The 24653-nt window shown below is 42.1% G+C and overlaps 1 protein-coding gene across 11 annotated transcripts in view; it reads left to right on the top strand.

The window, feature by feature from the left end:
- Positions 1-24653, top strand: part of LOC105148835 (uncharacterized) — a 231977-nt gene that overhangs the window by 177721 nt on the left and 29603 nt on the right. For all 11 annotated transcript variants that reach the window (XR_015547299.1, XM_087413068.1, XM_087413067.1 and 8 more), the window contains 3 exons: positions 13003-13219; positions 19106-19260; positions 19526-24568. Coding sequence is in view for 10 of the 11 variants with exons in the window: in XM_087413068.1 (XP_087269194.1) it covers positions 13003-13219; positions 19106-19260; positions 19526-24568 (5415 nt within the window). In the remaining variant the exon portion in view is untranslated. The remainder of the gene's footprint in view (positions 1-13002; positions 13220-19105; positions 19261-19525; positions 24569-24653) is intronic.

Here is a 24653-nt window from a genome sequence, read left to right as displayed (position 1 = left end):
CGCGCGGATCGATGCGATGAATTTTATCGGTGGAGCGCGATCGTGCCGTCTGTCCCAAGGTCGAGACAATTATCGGATTCATGAATATCCCCGACTATACGTTTAGTGTCAGTTGGAACTTCGCCGTACTATCATTATTAAGCGAAACGATAAAAAATGTCGGAGGCCATTGTTGCGGGATTTTATTGCAGGAGGAAGGCCGTAAGAACTACCGAGATGAATTATTGGAGCGAGGGAGATCTGTGCGATATCGTGGATATTTATATGTGTGCACGCGTAGTAAATTTAGAGCAAGTATCTTTAGATCGTATTAAAAGGATTATCGCTTAGTTACTTGGACGAAGATTAAGAGAATTGAGATTAATCCTTTGGCGAAGTAATACGAATTCCAAGGAATGAGGAATTAAAAACAGGAGAGTGCGCGTAATGCATAGATCTAGCAAATGATAAAATATATTTACCCGCAGCAACGTGTTTTAAATTCTCCGATGTATCTCCTGCGATAATTGAGATCGATTCATTTTCTGTGCGCAGGCCCCGCTATTAGTATTTCGCCTTGAGGTGCCATTTACCGCCCTTCACCTTCCAACATTCCCGGTTTCATTCTATATAAATGATCCTATCGATCCTCCAAGGTCCGACTGATTATTACCAATACATCCATATAGATGTCAAACGGAGGTATAATGGATCCGATTATTTTTTTCGTTTATTTTTTGGAAGAGGGGCTTTACGAGAGACTCTCGCAGGTCTGGAATTACACGCCGATAGTCATTACTTACGTCGGAGAGGCGTATGCGAAGAGGGCTTTCTTTCAGTAATTACTTGGACACGCAAGCGACTTTTTCCACCAGCAAAATTATTACATTATACATTCGCCCTGTCTTCTTATTATTACTCATTAGGTCTTGAGAATATAGGTACGGATGGATGACGACCGGTCTCTTTTGAAAGGAAATTGACATTCAAGGCTGGCGTAATTATTGTGGATCCAGACATCGAGGACAATTTTCATTCAAACGCGCGAAAATCTTGATTTTGAGAGTCTCGTAGAACTATTTGCGCAAAATGCTTTCGCGACTGTTTATTGAATTTTCAATTATCTTTGTACTCTGAGGCCAATTAACTTTAATTGATTCTATGAGGTAAAAAGTAGAAAAAAAAATCGAAATTAAAGTAATTATATATTTATTTAATATTAAAATTAAGAAATTTTTTTAAAGTGGAGTTGATCAATTTAGCTTCCGAGAGGTTGTCATTTACAACTTTATATGCATAAATCGAGAAATGCTGGAGCGAATGTTATCAAAAAAGTTAGTAACAGGTTTGCGTGCGGATTCGTTATTAATAATAAGTGTTAAAGACCGTGGGTCATCGTCGGCCTCCGGAAAATAACGATTCGACTTTGCTTTTACGAGGGGCCCTGCTTCCCCTTCTCGCACCGTTGGCGGAAAATAAAACCATAAAGATTTTTTTGCGCACTTCGCAGCGACCGAACAATTACCGAAGCCACGTTCAAAGCACTTTTTATGAGAAGGGCCGTGAAGTCGTCGATGTGTTTTCTGCTTTAGCCACCGTAACGTTAACGTTGAAAGTACCCCGTATAAACGTCGACGTGCTCTCGTAATCGTTATATAGATCGTACGCGTCACGTTCTTTCAAGTATATTCTATAAAGCGATAACTGGCGTCTCTTTCCTCCCAAGATAGCAGGCAATCAAGAGATACGACGCGAGTTGATCGCTCGACGATCTCTTTCGCGACCTCGTCACTCGGGATGCAATTACCGCGCATGCATGTTGCACGCGAAGTCCATTACGCTGACCAGTTTCGTAAAATCGTCTCGGATCAGCAATTATCATTCGGCGACATAAAAATCGGCGTAAAAAGCCGATCGAGATTAAATTCAATTAACGAAGGCTTCGAGCAATTATACATTTATAATTTATATTTACAGACCGAGCGATTTGATTTTATATATATATATATATATGTATATATATATGTGTGTGTGTACATAAGACACATTCAACTGCGGTCGCGAAAACAATTTATTGTTAGTCTTTCGACATTCGAGCGCGGTCGATTATATAACTCGTGAGTTGCGATTTATGATAGATTGAGAAAATATTCTTCTGTTTACACGCATCGTCATTCCACGTTTCACTGTACAAAGTTTAGCCGCGACCGTAACTCACGGTTCATTATATTTTCAAGCAGCGCGATACTCGTGCTTATCCTTTCGACATTTAAATGCCGTATACACATACAATTAGTTACTCCAGTTACGGAATTTGTAATCCATCGCGTGCACGTACGACGCAAATAGTTTCCTGTTACGTCTGACATTTCAAGTTCCTCTTTTGATTTGCTTATCGTGAGCAAAATATATATGTTCTGTATATTTTTCTTGTATCGTGATTGAAAGGTTAAAAAGAATAATTTATTTAAATTATCGTTCAATTAATTTTTTTGTCGGAGAGAATATCACAAGTTTCTTAACGGAATGCTGAAACGGTGAATATTGAATAATTTTTGGAAAGGCCTCTGCAATGAAATTCTCGTTGGGGGAAGATGAAAATTAATTATAGAACGTCTCATCACATGGTGTATAAAACACCCTGCGTAATTTATTTGGTTAATAAAGATAATCTGCAACGAGCCACGATGTATTGATCGGTGCCCATGTACCTGTAAATCAATTCTAAATTAACTTTCATCCGAGATTAATATCACCGAGACGAATGATGCGTTCTCTTTCTCTCCTTGACTGCGAGCGGGACGGTTGAAAAAGCGATTTGCGGTATGACAACTCGATCGTATCGATACGCATGCAGGATTTCTCCATGCGAATACATGCTCGCCCTACGTTCGCCATAAGAACCCGCAAGAAAAAGCTGTCGTCTCGTAGGATTGGCGCAATATCGCCGATCCCGACCGAGCAAAGGGGGAAAAGGGGGGAGGCAGAACGAGAGAGATGATTTTATCTCGGCGCCGTAACTCATACCGGTTTTTCGGATGGCGAGCAGGGTGGCGCGGGATTTCTTGCCAATCAGCGTGTCCCGGCAAGGGTGGGCCCTTTATTCGGAATCGATTAAAAGCACAGATAAATAAACCATGCCGTCGGCGGTTTATTCTTCACATTACATCCCGGCCGCGCCAAGAGACGATCCCGGTGTGTTTCCAGTTATTACCAAGTCGAAGTCGCGTTTGCTTCGCGGTTCTTCCAAGGGAATGTGGCATGCTGGTACGTACATATCGACATCATTATGAGATTAATGCGAATACAGGCCGTACATGCAATCTTAATACTGTGAAAGTGATTTTTTTTACATAAAATCTCTACAGAAATAATTTAAAAACGCATTTTAATTAAATTATTATGATTTTTTAAATTTGTTATTATTATTATATTTGTTCACATTTGTTAACTGTTATTAAAATAACTATTAAAGGTTATTACGATAATCATTGAAATAAATATGGATATGTCAGTAACATTAATTTTCAGCTTAAAAATCAACCTCTTTTGACTCTGCGAAAATAAATGTTCTTTTCTTTTTAATTATCTATTATTTACGAAATATGACTAATAAAATATGATTAATTGTCGGGATTATAAATTAGTGGCGACCTTTAATATTACTCTAGAGAGACTACGTATTAAGTATATTTTCTCAGACGCAAAAATAACCAGTCACGCCGCTGACGCGCGCACAAACACACACACACACACGCGCGCATATGTATGCACGCGCACATAGTTGCGAGAAGATTTAATCGTCGAGCATCGGCGCGGGATAGTTACATAATTGCTTGCATCCCGTGGCCAGCTCACACGCGTCGATTCATCGACAATTTATGTTTTTGCCAAAGCGAATTCTCTCTCTTTACGAACGACTCGTCTAAGCGCGAGTCTTACCGCGGAAGCTACACGTATATATCGCGGTAATTGATTTTAGATTTAATTTAATTAAACGGATGCGTCGTGGCGCCGGCTTTCAGCGGATTCTCTCCTCTCGTCGTCGCGGCTTAAAGCGCACCGTATTGGTAGTGTCGTACGGATCCCGACGTCCGTTTTACATTGCATTATTGCCTATGCAGCTAGGCGCGAGTTGTAAAATTCTCCTCTTTACGCGTGTCATCGACGCGTTTTGCGTGGCTTAATGTCGCTGTGCCCTTGCCGTAACCCCCTCCTAAATGGAAAACATTCGTAGCGTAAGTCGTTCCCCATCTATTTCTCGCGCGCGTAAATTTATCTTCTTATCTCTCGCGTTTAAATTCGACAAAGCGAATGTCTTGGTTGAATAAACTTAAATAGATTCCAATATCGTGATTCGAGATTATATATAACTTCCGTTAAAATTATTAACAAGTTTTTCAATCCTCTTAAATAACGGTGAGGACTTGATAATTCCAAGTTTTCGGTCGATCAAATTGAAATATTGTTACGGAATTGTTACTTAGATGCGAAAGTAATTGAACAAATGATCCTCCAAGTGCATCGTACACATTTCTCGATCTCGTGGAGACAAATTAAGGTTTCGCTTCCCTGGGAAAGCGTAAAGATTCTGCTGGACAATACCAGTCCCGCGGCGATAAAAGGGGGCTTTAGTACCGTTCCATAGAAGTCATCACAGAAAATCGATACGCGGCGATTACTCCGTCGGGTTGCTCCAAGGTGCGATGGCGGACAACGTGCTATATATTCTGACATAATGCGAGTGATAAAACAAGAGGATCGAGCTAGTGTGCACGTGATCTTCGTCGTCCGTCGAACGGCTGGATGCGATTATCGTACCAACAACGTGATATTATGAGACGATCGAAACGTGTATTTTGCTTGTCATTAGCGGATATTAATATGCCCGTTCAGATATTCGACCCGAATAAATTGCAATTCCCCTTCATTTGCCTATAAGTGTCGCGTATGTACGTGTCGGTCGAAGCTTAATTTAAACGATCTGGGGCAACTCTTTATATGGTACGATACGTGTAACGCAAATCGAAACACGTAACCCGGTACGATCGGTAGTCTAATTGCCGCTTCGTAATATAATGGTGGTAATTCGCTATTAATAAAATTATCATAGATTGCGTCCTGGCTGTTCATATGCGTCAATAGCGTTTAATTAATGATTATATATTAACATATATTATACGTTGTTTGTTCGTAAGAAGCCTGTTCTTTCGAATGAAGTCTTCAACGAGAATGAAACGTGTGCTCTTCATGAATATTGTATTACGTGCTGCTATGGAATATTATATATAATATGTAGGTATAGCTGAACTGGTGTAACTTGAGCAGATGTAAAAGTAGCATTTGTCAGTTTTACATAGTTATTGCACAACGATTACGTAGAACAATTAAATTTTATTCTTGCTAAGCTCATTAAATGATGGAATATAATAATTATAACGTAATCGTATATGGATTATATGTATTACACAATTGTGTTATATTAATTGAAGGTTCACTTAAATAAATAAGCGTCTCTCAATTTTTTTTTTGCCTTCTGTTATGCATCATAGTCGACGTATAATAAAAGTAAAAATATTTTGTTGAAAACAAGCTGTTTGAGAACTCGATTCCATGATCGACGTAACGATTAATAATTTCTTCTTAATCAAAGTACATTTAATTAAGGATCGTTTTGCTCCTCCCTCCTGTAATAATAATAATCCAAACGAAATTAATTATTGCCGAGATTGCGCACGCCGTTTATATTCTGAGGTAATTGGCCGCGATATGAAGTTATGTTTGTACCATAATATTTGGCCAATTCGATGAAACATGATATATGTATATACACCTATATCAATTTTATTATTAAAAATATAGCGCGGTGTTTCGCGTTGTGCTGTGTTAATAATATTTCGACAAGCAGTGGATTATCGATTGCTTTGTGACATTCTACGCTTTAAATTAATTTCGTTAAATTCGCAAATTTCCGAATAAATAATATAATTGTTTTCCAAACCTGGGAATGAAAAATATACATAGAGGAAATTTAAGAGGAAATCTATTTCCACGCCCATAAATTTATCATTTATTATTCGTATTATTCTCGCGATTGTCCTTTTTTCTTCGAGAAGTGAACAGCGGCGTACAGCCGCATCTCGTTCGATAACATCGTGAAAAAGTGAGCACTCCGCCCACTCGAGCATCTTTTATTGAATTCGCGGAACCGCTCGTCTTCCTCGTTCAAGCTTTATAAATGAGCCTCCGCGCCGCGAAGTTCGTAAAACGCGGCCATTATAAAGGTTCCGGCGTAGTCTTCTGGGAATTTCGCGGGAACGCGGGCAAATTTTATTAATGTTAATTTCACCTAAGTGCTATACGCTTATCTGAGGCGTATTACGCTGAATTATACGGACTTGCGTCCTTTTTAATCGAGTTACGGCGACCGTGATGGATGCAATTATAATTTATTTCCCCCGTTTTTTTTTTATACGCGCAACTTTTATAACGGTCCACCTGGCACTTACGATAGATTACGGCAATATCGCAGAAAGGTCGGAGAGATCTCGTATTTCTTTCTAACCAGGCGGAGTTACGTTAGTAATTTTTCCTGATGCACCTAAAAACATCTGCTCCCCTTCGCCCTGTGTTATTTAGGTGGAAATATTTATCATACAGGATGAAACATTGAAGACGGGGCCCACGTATTTCTCGAGTAATTCGGAGATAAGTCATCTAACTTTGCAGACTTTCTCTCGTAATCAATTTATCATAGCGCGACGATTTCTCCTTAAAATTATTTAAACCGGAATGTATCTTACTGTCGTACGATTTCTCGTTACTCTAAAAATTTATGAACTCTAATAATTAAGTATGTAAGATCTCTGGAATTTGTTATCCCGCTCCCCGCAGGTTTCAAACCTCAAATTACGCTTTAAATACGTATCGCTCGAACGGAGGGAGATGAACAACCTAGTGGGAATGAAAATAATTCATCGCCCGCTGTTTTGCCCCCCCCCCTTCCCCCTCTCTCTTCCCCTTTTTCTCCTCTCTCCGAGAAAAAGAAGAACCGCCGCGCCGCGAAAAAGCGGCGTCATTCGCAAAACTGCCGGTTAAATCTCCAACTCGCGAAATATTCGCGGTCGACGAGAAAGAAGAGACGGAGGGTGACAGAGGGGAAGAAGGACGCGATAAATTCCAGATACGAAAATTAATGCCGCACGGAACGATATTCCGGCGTGCACGACGACGGCGATGCAGTTTGCGTCGTCCGCGAATACGCACTGCATACTGAGCGGAACATTACCCGACATTATAAATGAGAATCGTAAAACATTACGGCACATCCACCACCTCCGTTTTTCTCCTTCTGTTTCTCATCCCTCCCTCCCCCCCCCCCCCGCGCGCGCCGCTCGTTTATGTTTGGGTTTCTCTCTCGCCGCCGCCCAAGATAAAATTACAACGACCGTCGACTTCTGAATTATCGTCCCTCGTTTATGCTTTTCACGACGGCGACGTCGACAACGCGTATCTACGACCTTTTGTCCTCCTCCTTCCATCCTTTTGGCTCGATGAGCGCAGCATCCTCTTGCTTTCACGGAAAACGAGGTCGAGCGGATGTTAATTATCGAACGGAGCTATCTATTTTATGATTTATGAGTATTATTATTTCTATTATAACTTCCATCTCAGTATTTGTACGTGTGTCTCGACTTGCGCGCGGTATTAAATGATCGTATACCTATTTGTCGGATTCGCTATGTTAAAGCTTTAATTACATATTCGACTCGCTCGTAACGTTTCTGCGTTCCTTTATTGCGTCCCAGGAGAAACGGATTAAAGAGAGGCGGTGATTAAACGCGGATGCTCTTGTTGCGAGCAATAATGGCTGTTAATTGATTAATGTGTTAAGAGATCTCAAATAAGTACTCTACGCTGCTATTACGGGAAGAGCGTTAACGAAATGAGCGAGTGAATCATTCGTGATTATTCGGCAATTGAGCAATAATCGCATACGGTTAAACGCAGCTTGTCAATTTTATTATCCACGGAAATTACAATCGATGGTAGGGAGGTGCGCGTCTACTGTCTTCCTTCATTAACGCATCTGTCTCGATTGTAATTCTGTTTGCCGCTGCGATTGTGGATTATTTTGTTACGTTGTAACGTTTATTTTCATCGGTGTCTCATGTGATAGACTATAATGGAGAGGCACGATCATTCGGGTCACTCGTTCATGAACAAGTGGTAATTAAGCGAGCGTCACGTAGCACGCGCTCCCTTTCGTTCCTGCCACGAGCGACGTTGACATAAAGCGTTCCTTCCCACTGTATCCTACGCGAATGACTTATCGCGTAATGAATCACTATCAGTTTAGCCAACCAGATGATCATCGATGGATTACCAAGCCATAGATCGCGCTTCTTTTTCCCTCTCTATGATAATCTCCCAGATCGCTCGATGCGACATTGCGACGACGCCCACGTTGCCGACGATTGACTTCTGAAACTGTCACAGCTCACCGAGCTTGTCGTGATGTGCGGGTACCTTCGATTTTATCATCTCTCCCCTGTTGACTCTGCGATCTATAATAAGACTAGGGTGCACATTGTGCGTGTAATACCGCAGACTATGTAATTGTCGTTCATTAGGGGATTAATTGAATATTCGGAAGCGGGTACGTATACGTACATGCATGCATATACGTATATACATCTATACGTGTCGTAATCAAGGTAAGCACCTTTTGTGAGAAATGGAGGCGGGCACGCAATTACCAGTGAAGAGTTGCTAATTAATGAATTAATTAACTGCCGGTATCTAGTGACCTGAATATCTCCGAGACTCTTCATACGAGCGGGTCTATTTTCAGTCGCCAATTTATTGATTCATTAGTCGAAGAGTGCCGGTATTATTTAGTTCATTCATGCTTCTAAATCTGACACAATCCAAATTATTTAAATTGCCAATTAATACGTGATTCACTTTTCATTGTTAAACGATAATATTTAACAGAGTGACAACTTTGATTTTCGTATTATTCTTGAAAACGTGTACAATTGTAGGAATTGGATTAAATTGCACGTCATTGCACATCTTGTTTCATAATGTTGCGTTACGACAGCGAGCGCCAAATGCTCTTTGTAGACACGGAGGCACCTTTCATTACGCCCGACAATTGCTCCAGTTCAATAATGGCGATATTAATGCGGGAACACAGCGTCGTCGATCGTAAATTAGATATTCGCATTGACGTCGACGAACGTTCATTGTCGATCCATATTACCGGCTTTGACACGAGACTTTTAATAGTGGCAGAATTTAATAACGCGAATCTCTTTTCTTCTTCTCTCTATAAAATTTTATGTATTCTTGTCACGAGAATGCCCGTAAAATGAAAAAGCTGTACAACGTCGTAACGTGAAAATGGGTTTGAAATCAATTATCTTAAAATTATTGTTAATCGATTGCGCCGCGCGTAACACAACAGTTGAGCTTTACTTTACCAATGTACCGTTACCATTTATTACAAATTTATTGCAATAAATACAAATGATAGCTGTACATACTTAAGTGCTGCATATATAATCAAATTACGCGTAGCACGCTTTTATTTTCCACTGCGCTCGTCGCGCGGGAAATTCATAATAACTGAACAATTGTGAGAGATTCCGATAATTGATTCGGCCTCGCTTTAAACGACGCGACTTTACGTAATCGACGTGTTCGCCGTTTCATTCAATTATACAATATCTAGTTCGGCGTTTGGTGAAACATTTTTGCTGGCTGGTAACGAATGAGCTGCCACTTGTTACCCGAAAGAGACGACGTAGTTACTCAGCCCGTGAGCCGACGTTCCCTGGGAACGTCGCCTGCGAACAATCGTATATTTACGTACGTATACATTGTACGTACGTACATACGCGAGTTTAATTATCCGCAGTTGACAGGTACGTACGACGTGTACGGTACGACGTGCCCCCTACGTCTCGATTGTCTCGAGAGTCAATTTGTGAGGCTCGGGAATGAGCGTGGTTGGTCCCGCTGTCACAATTAAAGTCGTAAAATCGCGGACTAATAGCCTTGTTACGTTAATTCAGTGTAATGTCGCACTGTAACGATAAACGTGTACGGTACATAAGGTATGCAAGAACGTTCGCGTGGGGGAGGGGGAGGGGGAGGGGAGAGGGCAGGGAAGTGCGACGGGGCTGGCATAAATTTAATTTAACGACCTCGAGGTCAGCGCGTCGCGTCTCATCGGGAGAGGAATAGGGGCTCTGTGCTTGCTATGCGCCCGTGGAATTGATTGGGGCCCCGAGATCCGGAGGTTGGCGGACGTGTGGTGGCACCCGATGATTTACCTCTCTTGAAATAAGACTCGTGAAGATCGTCGTGTATTTGCGATCGAAGAGCGGGATACCCTCGGTGAGTTGTACGAGGCTTTATGTGCTCGAGCATCGGTTACGAGGATATATATCGATTTACGATGTTAGAGCGCAAATACCATGTACGAATTGTGTCCCCTTTGACTCGTTTTACGCGGATAATTAATTGGTAAATAAGGAGATTTAAATGTTATGCCTTCGAATAGATTGCACAACAGGTTTATTACGTCTCTGACTAGTTTCTTCGTCCGATTGCCATTAAATTTTATCGGAGATATAATTATAATTATAATTAAAATCATTGCTATGTATGTGAAAAGAATAAAGAGTGTTCCTGCATTTTATAATAACTCGTTGTACTTTATTTCCTGCGTGCCAGCCACGTGGAAGAGAAAAAGAAAAACACTTTATTGCAGACGTATCTGTTTCTGGACATTTCAAAGAGTTTGCGGTATTAATTTCATTTTCTCCCGATGTAATAATACGTCCGATTATATAGCGCGGTACAGTAACCTATTATATAAAATAATTTTATGTAAAACCGGTGGAAACATTACGTGTACTAGCTGGCTCGTTGGCGTGGTAATTACAGCCAGCGCGCAGCGCGTTTTATTTTCCCTTTCGAGATCGTCTAATCAAAAGGGAGAAAGAAAGAGATAGACTCTCTCTCGCTACGTTCATCCGGGCACAAGGGAACGGGTAAAAGCTATCGTATTAAAGTCGTTGCTGTCGCAGTACGGTGTCTCATTTTGTGTCCGAGAAAAAGGATTAAATCGCGGTTTCCGCCGCCGGTCGCCGGTCGTGATTACCTCGCGTGCAACGGGCGGCGTGTGACGGGAAATAATGCCGTGGAAAGCGGCGGTGGAGCGTGTATGCACTCTCTCGGTGACGAGGATTATTTAGGTAGTGACGCAAACACCTTGCGTACATGCCTCGCTCGCACACATACGTATAATCGTACGACGTAACCGATGTAACCGCAACGGTACACTCGCGAAAGCACCGAGCGCGAGCGTGAATAAAAAAAAGGGATTAAATTTTCGTGCGTGTATACATATATGCCTGCAGGGGTTTCGTTTTGCAAAGAATGCGGATGACTTTCGAACGGAGCAAAAAAAAAAACTTTATTTTCCACCACACCGCGTATGTACGTTTGTGCGGTGCTCGGTAATTTTTTGTAGGTATCTTATTTACATGATCCATAATTTTTGGTCCTTAAAAGATTTATCTTTCCAGTGGATGTCACAAATAATTATTGCTATTCCTCCTTCTCAATAAAAAAAAAAGTCTCGTCGATTCGACAGTAAATTATAATTCTTTAGCCTCCGTGTGTTTGTCACGACGATACATCTTTGATCTGCAATATTTGTAAGATGGGTTGTGTTACAACGCAGATCTCCCCCCCCCCTTTCGCTCCTTGATGTTGCGAGTGGGCGTAATTAGCCGGTAAAATGATCGTCGCTGATGAACGTCTCACCAGAAGAGGAATGAATAATAGGCCAGTCGCAGAAAACACGTTCTGATTAAGTTAACCGCTGATGTGCGTACGTCATTACATCGGCGCGACGACTCGTTGGATTCTCGATGATACAAGGCCGACCGCCGCACCGTCACAAGTGCTATAATCCCATCGCCGTATTTGGATCGTTCTTAATTAACCTGCCAGGTATCCTCTCGTACGACGAATTCGCGCGCGTCCTCCTTTTGGCAAGATTCAGTGATCCGCATCCGTCTCTCTCACTTGTATCCTCGAATATTACCAGTTTCTGTCACGAAATATGTATTTAATTTCCTCTACTTGGAGCTTTTAATTTTGTATTTTATAATTCAATTTCATTTAGCTTAATCTTGAATTTTTAAGTAATACCGTAAATGCCACGCTGCCTTTCCGTTATTATTAATTAGTTCGATCGCCATACGATCGATGATCGTTGCGACGATTGCCGGAAAAACTCTACGGCAATTAACATTTCGCGCAGCGGGTTTTACGAATATTTCTTGTGTATCAAGCGGTATGATCTTATTTACGACGCACTGGTAATGGCATCGTGTTTGCGGTCGTAAATTGCTGAGAAACGTCTCCCGAGCTGACAAGTAACACGGAGCCCGCGCACGGCCATTATGGGCATCGGCCTGCGGCCTTCCAACTCGGACGCGTTTTAACTTCGCTCATAGCGTCGCGCATCGATCATGAGATTCATGAGCGTCGTCAGTCTGAGGCCATCGACTCTCTAAGTCTTCCTTTCTTTCTCTCACCTCTCCTCTTTTCGCCTCGTACGGTTCCTTCTCGCTCACTGGTATCGATCTTCGCCAATTATAGCGATCCGCTCGATGAAATCAGACGGAGGCACAAAGGAAATCATCTTTATTTTATGCAGGATACGTATTAATATGCTAAATGTGAATAATAAAAGCCACATTCCATACACTGGTTAGTCAGATGAAAGATTCTTAGATGAAATCCTTGATGATTCCGCCTCCAAGACAATATTCTAAATTGATGCCCCTAAGTTTCGAGAGAATATCAAAACTCTGAGAGACATTCGACTCTCGTCATGCGTTTGAAATGATTCAAAGTTAGCTCGTTAGCTCATTGCACTTGGCTGCGATACGATCAGACGAATAACGAGTGGTATGCACATTCTTGTTGTTTCAGGTTGCGACGCGACCTTGGAGCCCGGATCAGGGCAAGACGCGGGAGATGACCAAGCTCTGCAACCATAAGAGAAAACTTTTGCTGCCGGCAGCAGCCGCCAGTCCTGTTGCGTCCTGTACGCCGGCGGTCTCGTCGTCGACTTTATCTTCTGGCCCGACAACGGCCTCGATTCACGCGAACGCCGACTCGCCCACGTCGCCGGATAAAACCAGAAAAGGTAAGAGCACGAATGTTACCAGAATAATCGAATTATACTCCGGCTCGAACGAAAGAAATCGCTACCGGGCAAAAAGCAATATAATGAAAAAGTATATACAATGGTACAGTATATTAAAAGCGGAAGACGAAAGCTATTGTTTTATAACATGTGAGTTTAATGAGTTTTTTGAAATTGTTAGTAAAGGAAACAGAAACATAATGAAAGCTGTAAATGTGAAATATGGCTAATGTAATATTTATGTCTTGATAAGTACGTCGTTTTTTTTTTTTCACTTACAATGATTATATATTCTATAGAATAAGTATTTGCGTCAAACTTCTGAATTTTCTTTCGAGTTAGGCAATCGAATGATCCTGTGATCGATCAAAATCAAGATTCTTTCACGCTCAACATTCGTTTTCATAATCCCGACGATTTCGACAGGTCAAATTCTACAGGGCAAACTTTCTCTCATACTCACACATACATACACATGTCGCGGAACTTTCTCTATCGATCTGGCGTATTAACAAAGTTTTCTGTCAAGTCGGACGTTGAACCGGCGCCATAATCGCCGAGACGTTTATTCACCGTCGCGCGGAAACACGTGCCAACTTTTATTGGAGGAAGACCAAAAGTTTTTCCACCCCGTCAAGTGAGCCGTGATCATTAAGGAAAAAAGTCGACGGTATAAGAAGGACGACGAAATTGCGGCATTAGCAAAGTCGGTTCACTCACTCCTGCTCTTTCTTCGCTTCTCTCCCCCCCTTCTCCCACACTTCAGAATCGTCCTTTCTTCACCCACTACGTTGGCATTAAAGCTCAAGAGAAGTACGACGGAGGGCGAAAACGGGACGCAGGGCAGGGCAGAGCGGAATGATGTATCACCGTAGCCGCCAAACTCTCCACCGAATTTCATTACCAAATCCCATAACCGACGTATCCCATCCCATCGCGCCGTCACTTCTTTTCCCACCCCATCCCATCCCACACCAATCCACCATCTTCCTTTTTCCCTTACTTTCCGCGCCGTTAATTAAGCGGCTGTTGCAGGACGCGACGTACCACATTCCCGGCCGTACCTCTACCTCTACCTGTATTCCAAATTGCGTCGGCTAGAAATTATAATCCGCTTGTAGATTGAAAGCCGAGCGCGGCCGTGTCGGCGACCAACGGTTATTAAACTTTCACCCTGCGCGCGTCGTAACTGCGCGTTTTAATATTATTCACAGCGGGGCTGGAAACACGCTTCGACGTCGAATTATTCGAATACAACGCGAATATATTTAAACCATAAATATATTAAAAAAAAAAAAATTAATTTGTATATCAATCGACTCTCTCTCTAATATTATAGACTTATTATAGTATATATATTTAGTACCGATTAGAATGTTTATGTAATAATATGTATTGTTTTTTCTACGATTTTTAGAAAGCTTAGTCTATGATAAATAACGAATATTTTTCGGTAACCAAAAAGGACCGATTCGCTGCTTTCGCGCTCGCAAATATTATAGATTAGTACGATGCATTTGGTTAGATATGGACTCGTCTGCAGCGTTGCAGGGGGGCCTAGCAGTTTCGCGTTTGCATCTGGAAATCTGGGGTTGAAGTTTAACTCAAGTTTACGGTCGGTGTGCGAGGTAGAATAATACGTATACGTCGGTCGCGGTGTTTTTATGGGACTTTATAGGGTCGTTTTAACATCGACGCGCGCGCTCGCGCCGCTTCGATTCCAATTCTCCGGTGATATAAAACGACACGCTCTGGATGGCAGGGTTGGCTTTTTTCCCGACTTTTTCTCCGGCACGCCGTCAGGGGTTGCTCGCATTCGGGCTCGCGATCTGCGCAAACACACACACACACACACACAGACACACACATCCTGCAACAGGGGAGAAGAACGGTGAAGGGAATAAGTGGAGAGGTTCGAATGAATCTTTATCGTTGAACGTCGAGCTCCAAGTTTTCATAACGCGCTCACTCCCTGCTGGGAGCCGATTTAATTCCCCCTTTTTCTGATTTTCAGTTTGACTTGCCGACTTAAGAGGGAGGGTCTTCGTTTACGTACGATGGATTATATATCGCGTTGGGAGTAGGAATGATTGAAAGTCTGTTTCAGTTTTATCGGTCACGAGAGCGAAGTAGAAATTGCAATTATTCGAAATTGGTAATTTATCAAAAGTAAAAGTTTTGCAATACGTTAATTGCATTATTAATTTCTTTCGCATAATACAAAATATTCAGATTTCTAATTTATTTACATTCACTATGTAATAGATAAAATGTAAATTTTTGATAGAAATGTTTAAGCAATTGTTTGCGGTGATTTAAAATACATACTTTTAATCATTTTAAAAGCTCTCTATCACATTTAAATAAGAGCAAGTAAAATATTAAACGGAACGTTTTCGCTATTAGGTAAAATATAGTTCAGTCGTTCAAGGCTTAATTAACATAATTAAATCCAACCTCATTACTCGATTGGAAATGTCAATAGGGATATTTAACGAGAATCATCACACGCGTCATGTAATTGTTAAATTGATCGTAAACACCAGTCTGTTCAAATCTAGGGCGCGGTTTACGCGATTTTTTGTCGCCCTAAACAATTTCCTCCGTAAATAGTTTCCCCCGGAGCTCAATCGATCACTTTTGTCCTCGGCGTCGACGTAGTACGCGGCAGTTACAGTAACATCCCGAGAGCACCGAGAAGCGATTTTACGGGCGACGAACTCCAATTCACCGCCCTATGCGACAGCCACCCTCTACCGAGTTTTCGTTGCAGGTGGCAAACACTTAAAAATTCTTTCAATGTGGATTCCGCTGCACGCGAGTGCGTTGGTTTTTGTTGCCTACTGAGGATATCGTTGTTGTGTAAACAGATTAGTACTACCCGTTTGACAGGTTTATTGGGTTTCTATTCTTTTCTGAAGACGTCTGTTTACATAGGATGTTCCTACGAGAAATAATCTTCTGTTAAGGAAGTAAGTATAGGGGTGAAATGAAATAACAACACAATTCATTCCACGCAAGATGAAAAGGCAAATCTCGGTTGTAATGAAATATCTACAATTTAAGATATTATATAAATGAAATGGGGAAGTGAAAGCGGAGAAAGATCTTGTAGAAATTTTATGTAAAGAATTAACATGAATTAGTCTAATTGCATTAAGAAAGATAATAAATCTTAAGACATATCTTCGGCTATATTCGTCGTAGCGATTCGACGCGACCATCTCAGATCAATCCGCCGGTTCGTACCTTCTTATCGTGGCGACGATCAATAAAGTTCCCGGGTAGAAGAAAGAATCCGTTCTCCCTTCGCTGGCTGTGACGATGATGACGACGACGACGATGATGACGAGAACGAGAATGTTACCACGACCGGGTGCGGCTGATGGTAGAGGTAGCGATGGTGGTGGATATATAAAAAGAAGAAGCGTAAAAGAAGCCAGGCTATAACCCCTCTTCTGGAGGGGTTGTTGAGGGAGAACACGGTGGTGGTAGACACCGAGTTGATAAGGGTTAATTTCGTACGGGAGGAGAGCGGAGCCACGGTTGCGCGCGAGCAGGGAAAGAGAAAGAGAGAGAGAGAGAGAGAAAGACAGAGTAGAGGCAGCCTTGCGGTCCAACGACTGCGTCCGGTTGTGATTCTTGCGCCTGCCCCGGGAGTGATGTTCGTTGCCTCGGTGGAGGATCCTTATTCTTCTCTCTGTTTTTCCCTCGGGGCCACCCTTGCACCCACTTCCGTCGGTTGGTCGCGCAAGCGCATTTCGATCCCATTCTGCTCAGTCCGCATCAACGCCTTGGCGTAACGTAACGGCGTGATCTCGACGGATTTTTATGCTCGCATTGAAAAAAGTCATTTCGCGAGACTGAAGCTAGAACTCGAGAACATAGACTTACAACATTCGTCTGCCTTGTAGACATAGTTACAACGACCGACGATGCCATCAGCGTTCCTTCTTAATGATGCTGCGTCTGTGAGACCAATATGGAGTGGATCTATCCTGCAATTTTACGAATGTCACCTTTACAGGTGCAGTATTCTAGCTCGTACGGTACTAAGTGAGAATCCTGAGGGGATTTAGAATTATTTACCTACACTTAAAAAAATTCTTTCTCTGCGTTATGTGATAATAAATTGCATTACGTACAATTAATTTTAGGAATTTAATGTTTCAACAAAAAAATATATATTTTTAATTAAGATAATAAGAAGACAAAGACAGACAGATAAATTCATCGCCAGTATAAATTGAGTTTCATAAAATTGGTCGTTTATTATGAGCAAGCAGCGAATGTCTTAACGAATGTGCTTAAGTGAGTAAGGCGGCATTTGGAAATAGCCACAAACGACGAACTACGTCTTCCAATTACTACGTCGCCCTCTTTCAGCGGGGTTTAACGACGAGAACGTTTATTGCTCGAGCCATTGACTGCAGGCATTCCAAGTCGATGGGGAGACTTTACGCGTTCGCGTGAAAACCCCGGAAGCCACAAAATAGATCCAAAGATTTTACGCAAATCTACCGTTCTCCCCTTGAAAATCGGGTTAAACTGCCGTCGTCAGGACGGACAAGTTACCTTACTGCCATCGTAGATTCATTACTATCTTCATCACCCTCCTCTTTTGCTTTCGCTTCTCGTCGTTTTCGTGCTTCTCCCTTTTCCCGAGAATTATTCGGCCCCTCTTCCCTGCATCAATCGACGCGCATGGAGAATAATTATTCTCTGTAGGCTTACAGATAAAGATCCCCTTAGCCTATTGCCCCGCTGAATATCTTATCCCTCCTGCTTTCTAACACGTCTCGTAAATCACGGTAATTCGGAAGTGTCGATGGCCCCTGCGGCGGTTCTTCGTGAATATGTGGATAATAGCGTTTCAAAAGCATTATAAATGAAGTTTCGTTTCAGAGAAATCTTTCAGAAATTAAAATGTTTTCAATTTTTGTATTTATATGAATTTACTTGATATTTTAACATATAATAGTATTTATCATTAACGCAAATTATTACACTTTTTTTCTATATCAATTTTATTATTATGTAATTTATTATTCGCCGAATGTTAATTTTAATATTTTACAAAAGTTTAGTGTGTAATTTCCAGACTTTTTCCAGATAAAAATATATATTAACTGTACTTTAAATCTATGTTTAATTATTAATATGTTAATATCAATATCTTCTATTATTACAAATTTTTTTTTATTAATTTATTGTACTTTTAAAGCAATTTTTGAACAATTTTGAAGCTATGCGCGGAAATAGAATAGATTCAAATATGTATTGATTAGAAGGAATTTTAATTAGGGAGATAAATTTATTTATAATTTGAATTATGAATCCGATTATCTGTACCTGTTGCAGAATAATAGCTTGTTGTGATAATTAATAATTTTTATTATATGAAAAATATTTAATACTACTGCTATAATATTGCTCTAATTATTTAACAAGTTAATTACATTGGCTGAATTGATATTCTGTCACGCTTCTTGATCTATTACCGAGGATATTTTCATTTCGCAAAAGATGTTTTCCGGAATGATAATGAGACTGAGGAAAGGCCGACACTTTCAAAAAGCATGGGGAGTTAAAGCACGGAAATGTCGGGCTAAATACGATTTAACCTTGCGGCAGGATTTCAAATGGAACACTTGCTTCATTAAGAAGCTTGGAACGTCGTCTGAATAATAAGCGAGAAAGCCGGCGGCGCGGGATTAGGGCGAATAAGTCGTATTTTAATTTCTACAGCGCGCCGAGGACTTATCGTCTTTCACAATTGCGCTCCGAACAGGAAAAGCCTTTGTCGATTCAATTTCAAATAGATGCCGGCGAATCGAAGGTAATTGGATTCCGGTTTATTAAGAGATACTTTATTGGTGTGCGCAGATGGTCTCAGCAAGAAGAAGAAGAGGAAACTAGGAGGCATAGGCGGCATTTATTCCGGCGTCTCGGTTTCGCAACTTCTGGCACAACGGGAGAGAGCTATTGCCGCGGTTGCGGCATCTGGAGTTCAAGGTTCACCGGTGCCTAATGGATCGCAGGTAATTGAGTCGTAGTTTTAATTGAATCGTAAATTAATCACCTCCTTTTTGAGTCAGCAGTTGTGCTTTTTGCTGAACGTTTGATACAATATTGAATAATATAAATTTATATTTCACTCATTTTTTAAATTTTAAAAAAATCAATTGTTCAATTGTAATACGAATCATTAAACATCTTATCTGTTAAACAATGCACATTATTATCTTTATATATATTATCATTAGCATTTATTCAAGTATTTAAATACAATTATTTTATTTTTAGGTATGGCCAATCACGGTCCCAAATCTGCAAGTCCAACAAAACGGACAACAAATCTGTCATCAGTCTTTAAGTTCGCCTTCTCAGAATCATGACGTGAGCAGTTGTGCGAGAAATCCTCAGCAGAGGTTAAATCAACATAATATGTCAGGCATGCTGATGAGTAACCCGTTGATTATGAATCAACAGGGTACAAATTTTAATAATATGACTCAACAGCAACAGCAGCTTTTACAGCAGCAACATCAACAACTTATACTACAACAGCAGCAGCAGCAACAGCAGCAGCAGCTCATTCAGCAGCATATATCACAGCAACAGCAACAATCGCAGCAGTTGTTGCCGCATCAGCAACAGTTACAACACATGCAAATTTTACAAGAACAGCAGCAGCAGCAGCAGAATACTGTGGTAAATCAATTAGCACAACAGCAGACTCCTCACTATATTAATCAGTTAAATCAACAGTCATTACATGTAATGCAACAGCAGCAGCAGCAGCATTTAAATCAACAGCAGCAGCAACAACAGCAACAAATGCATTTGCAGCAAATTCAAAAGCACAATATGCAACAGCAGCAGCATTTAGCTCAGGAAGTGGATCAACAACAATCGGCAAATTACAATACTCAACATTCTGTTGAGAATTATGCGCATCACATGCAGCCGTCACAAATATCAAATCAAACCGTCCTTCATCCGCAATTGCATCAACTTCACCAACATCAAATGCAACCACAGCAGCAACAAAGTCAACATGCTATGCAATCTCAGTCGACGGATCCTTTCCAGATGCAGATTCACCAACAGTTACAACAGCAGCAACAACAACAACAACAGCATCAGCAACAAATGTCGCAAGTGTGCATCCAGCCGCAATATTCAAATCAACAATTGAATCATCACTCCGTAGACATTATGCAACAGCAAACAGGTTCTGCTGTCATGAGCAATATCAATACTATTGACCTTCAAAATAGGCACAATCGAACGTCATCAGTTGATGAAGATCTAAACGCGAAACAATTTCAACAGCAGCAGCAACAACAGCAGCAGCAACAGCAGCAACAACTTTTATTACATAATCATTCTATGCAGCGACACCATGTAGTTCAAAATGGCGGTTTGCCTAATAATCCTCATGAGAATGTTCAGCGGATGTATGCTCAGAATCAAGTACAATATCCGGTACGGAATTTTGATTCTTCAAAGGGAACGAATACGGATGCCAAAATGGGACATCAACAACAGTTTCTGTCCAATCATACGGGACGAAGCCCGAATGCCAGTCACACCGTTGAGGTGCAGCAATCTGGTATGGGACCAAACGGGCAGTCCGGCAATATGCATTTCAACAATAGAACACCACCGTGGCAACAAAATCGTGCCACGGTTGCATCCCATCAACCGTCCGTTGTCACGGGTCAAAATGTTACCTGCAATTCGTTTGACCGTGTACCACCGCTCCATCATCACATTCCACAGCCTTCTAATTGGACGGATGAGGCTGCACGGAAAAAGGCAAAGTCGAATAAAATAACAGTGAAGAAACAGCGACAGCATGGTGTCGCCGAATTGTCGAGAACGAATAACGGATTAGAACACTCGACACCGAGTCCAGTAGATGAATTCAGCGAGAACAATCAGCAAAATAACGGACAGATAGGTTCGACATTCAACAGCAACAGCCCTTCGTTCCTAGAGGATCCCAGCGGGTACCTCGCTCAGCAAACGGCGTTGCTAAACAGCACAATATCACGACAGACCGGTGTCAGTAGTTCCCAAGTGGGCATGTTGAACAATAACTCGAAAGCATTATCTCAGACCAGTCATGGTATGCATATGTCTACTACTTATATTCCTCAACCAAAGCCTTCCTGTATCGCCAGTCCCACGAGTACCTCGTCATTCGCTTCCGTAAAAAATCACGCAACTTCACCGGTTGTTGTACATAGCAGTATGACACCGACATCAAGCAGTGGCACGGATTCTGAGAGCAGTCCATGTCAAGGCTGTGTCACCAGTGCCGACACACAATCCTATATTCAAGATCAATATAAGCAGCAAATGCAGCGACAGTACCTGATGCATACGGATCAGCGTGAAGATCCTGTTACTTCGTCGACGTTCGGCGAGCGATATCAAACAAATAATCAACCACAAGCTGATTCCAGACCGATACAAGGTGGTACTGTGAGCACCAGTCATGGATCTCCTATCGGCACGAATAGCCCGGCTAATTCGGATACACCAGCAGCCTCGACACCTGGAATTTCGCAGCCGGCAACTCCGCAGAGTCTTATTTCATCGCAACCAGCGACACCACATAGTTATTCGCAACCGCCGACACCTCATTCGCATGTCTCGGGCCAAATGCCATCGCAGACACTAACTCCACAAGCGCAACAGCAGTTGTCGCAATCCTTAATCGGCAGCATTCAAGAACAAAGATCAGAAACTCCAAGTTCTGGTACAATGAGTTCCAGTGGCATTCCACCTAGCACGTCGCCATCACAAATGTCCTCTTCTACATCAGATAATTTAACATCACAAGTGAAACGGCAAATAACTAGGCAAAATTCTCTAGATGGCTATCAACCTCATCCACACACCGTCAATGCGGTCTCCAGGATACCCATAAATACTTTTAGTGGAACATCATCCGTGATAACAACTATGGCAAGCGGTCATACAGTTAGCAGTAATACGATTACATCTGTATTAGCTGGAAGAGCAAACACAGCCACTGTTTCCATAAACACACCATCTGCGATACCGAATCCTGCTATACCCAGTCTTCTACCGAATAAGGTACAGCATCAGGTACAATCTACGGCGTTGACAAATATGCCGGGTACTCCAGTTACGACTCACTCTTCTATTCCACTTAGTCAATCTTCGACGATGAACGTGTCTAAATCACCACTTGAAATGGTTCAGAGCGTTGTTAGTAGTATACAAGTACCTCAGACGAGCATAAACTCGTCGTTGCAGTCGCAAACGCAGCACCAACAGCAGCAGCAGCAGCAGCAGCAACAGCAGCTTCAACAGCAGCAGCAGCAGCAACAGCAGCAGCAGCAGCAGCAGCTTCAGCAGCAGCAGCAACATCAACCGCAGCAACACCAACATCCTCAAGCTAATGTTCAAGTTCATAACGTCCTTACTTCAGGTGGTATATTGAAACATCCTGCTGGATCGACGCTACCACCTGGTCACATATTGGTATCCAGCGGTGGTCAACTTATAATGGCGAGTACTGGGTCGGCTATCAATGGTGTAATGGCGCCTCCTCCACCGAAAATCATTTCTAATGCTAATTCTATGCCACCGCTGTCAGTGTCGCCGATGGTTACCAGCGTGACCGGAGCTGTCAGTCAAGTAATCCCCGCAGTGGGTGTAGCTCAGCAAGTGATCGGACAACCCACGGTGCTTGTGAATACTATTCAGACTCCAGTGTTGATTCAACCTAGCGTAATGACGATGGACAGTATAGGCCAAAACGTGCAGATACCACATCTGACAGTGGCCACCGGTAATGTTATACAAAACACTCAGTCGATTATTGACGCTAATCAGGACGTATCTAGGACGGTCGGTGCCAATCAAGGCATGACGGTAAATCGACAACCAGCGCTCTTATCGCCGGAATCAACGATGACCAAGAAAAAGGCGTATAAGAAACGAAAAGCGAATCCACAAACCGTGGCGTCAATGCTACACATCGCTTCGTCCCAGCAGAATGCTGGTATGTTGATGCAGTCGCAATCAAATTTCGCCCAGCAAAACTTTCAAACTCAGAGCATAGGCGGACCCATGCTCCAGGCGCTAACTATTGTGCCTGGTAAAGGCGGGGCGCCGGCGCAGCTTGTAATGAATGGTCAGACCGGCGCAGCATCCGCACAATTCAACGCTCAACAAATAATCACGAATCCTCAACCAACTCAGCAGATAAATCTTCTTCAACCGGTGAACTTATTAAATGGCGCGGCCGGGATGGTTCAGAATTTTCCTACTATTCAGCAGTTTATCGTGCCTGGTTTGGGTAGCATGGTAATGTCTGCAGACGGAACGGCCACGTTATTGCAAGATACGGGTAATATTGGGATGCAGTTTCAGATACAGAACGTCAATGGCCAGAACGTATTGACGCCGATACAAAGTCATAGTGGTATATTCAATCCGAGTCAAAGCATATTGGCCGCTGGTCCAGCCGGTATGGTCATAAGAGCGCCGCAAGCGACTGGTGGAAAGATAATTCAACAGCACAGTCCAGGAGCGCAGTTTCTTTCGCCGAATAGTGGCCAGTTCCTAGTGAATGGTACAACATCCTTTGGGAATCAATTGAGTCCGATAGTTGCCAATGTTAGTCCGAATCAGCAAGTGACATTTAACACCTCGCAAGTAAGACCGTCAAACATGCAAGGTCAGCAGGAATTCATACAGATGAATGGACAAACACTTATGGTACCTTGCGCAACCGCACAAAACATAGCTGTCTCATCAGCGTCGAATCAACAAAATACAACTTTTGTTCAACAGAACACGACGATCGTACAACAACAGACCACTATGGTCTCGAATAATCAGATACCAAATTTTCAAAGCGCAGCTTCTAATGGCGGACAAACTGTCGATCCTTCTTTGAATCTCGATAACCAGTCGTATATTCTGAGTTCCGGTATGATTCAGGGTAAAGCGGCGTCATCTTCTCCGAAGAGCGGCGTAAATTCGCCATCATCCGATCAAAATGTCGAACAACAACAATATGTGCTCGCTAGTAGTAGTACGACCGTCGTGGAAAAAACGGCTCAACAAAACGAACAGCACAGCCCATTGATGGCGAGGCATTCTGTATCGACGCAAACCGCAGGGAACCAAACAAACGTGGCGCAATCGACGATGATGCGGCAAGGATCTCCTCCCGACACAACCACTCATAGTCCAGGAAACAGTCAGAGGTCTAATAGTCCGGCTGTGGACACTACTACACACGGTGCAGCATCGCCAGCGCCTCCAATTACCGCTAGACATCATTCATCGTCTACGGTAAAGAATAATTTAAAGCAAAAGTAGTTTAGTCAATGATCTAAAACATATATTTCATTTCTTGAGAAAAAAGAAAAAAATTTTT

Source organism: Acromyrmex echinatior, chromosome 14, assembly GCF_024713525.1.
Source record: "Acromyrmex echinatior isolate Ae372 chromosome 14, ASM2471352v2, whole genome shotgun sequence".
Classification (NCBI taxonomy): domain Eukaryota; kingdom Metazoa; phylum Arthropoda; class Insecta; order Hymenoptera; family Formicidae; genus Acromyrmex; species Acromyrmex echinatior.
Note: the sequence above shows the minus strand (reverse complement) of the source record. Positions and strands in the feature narration are given on the sequence as shown.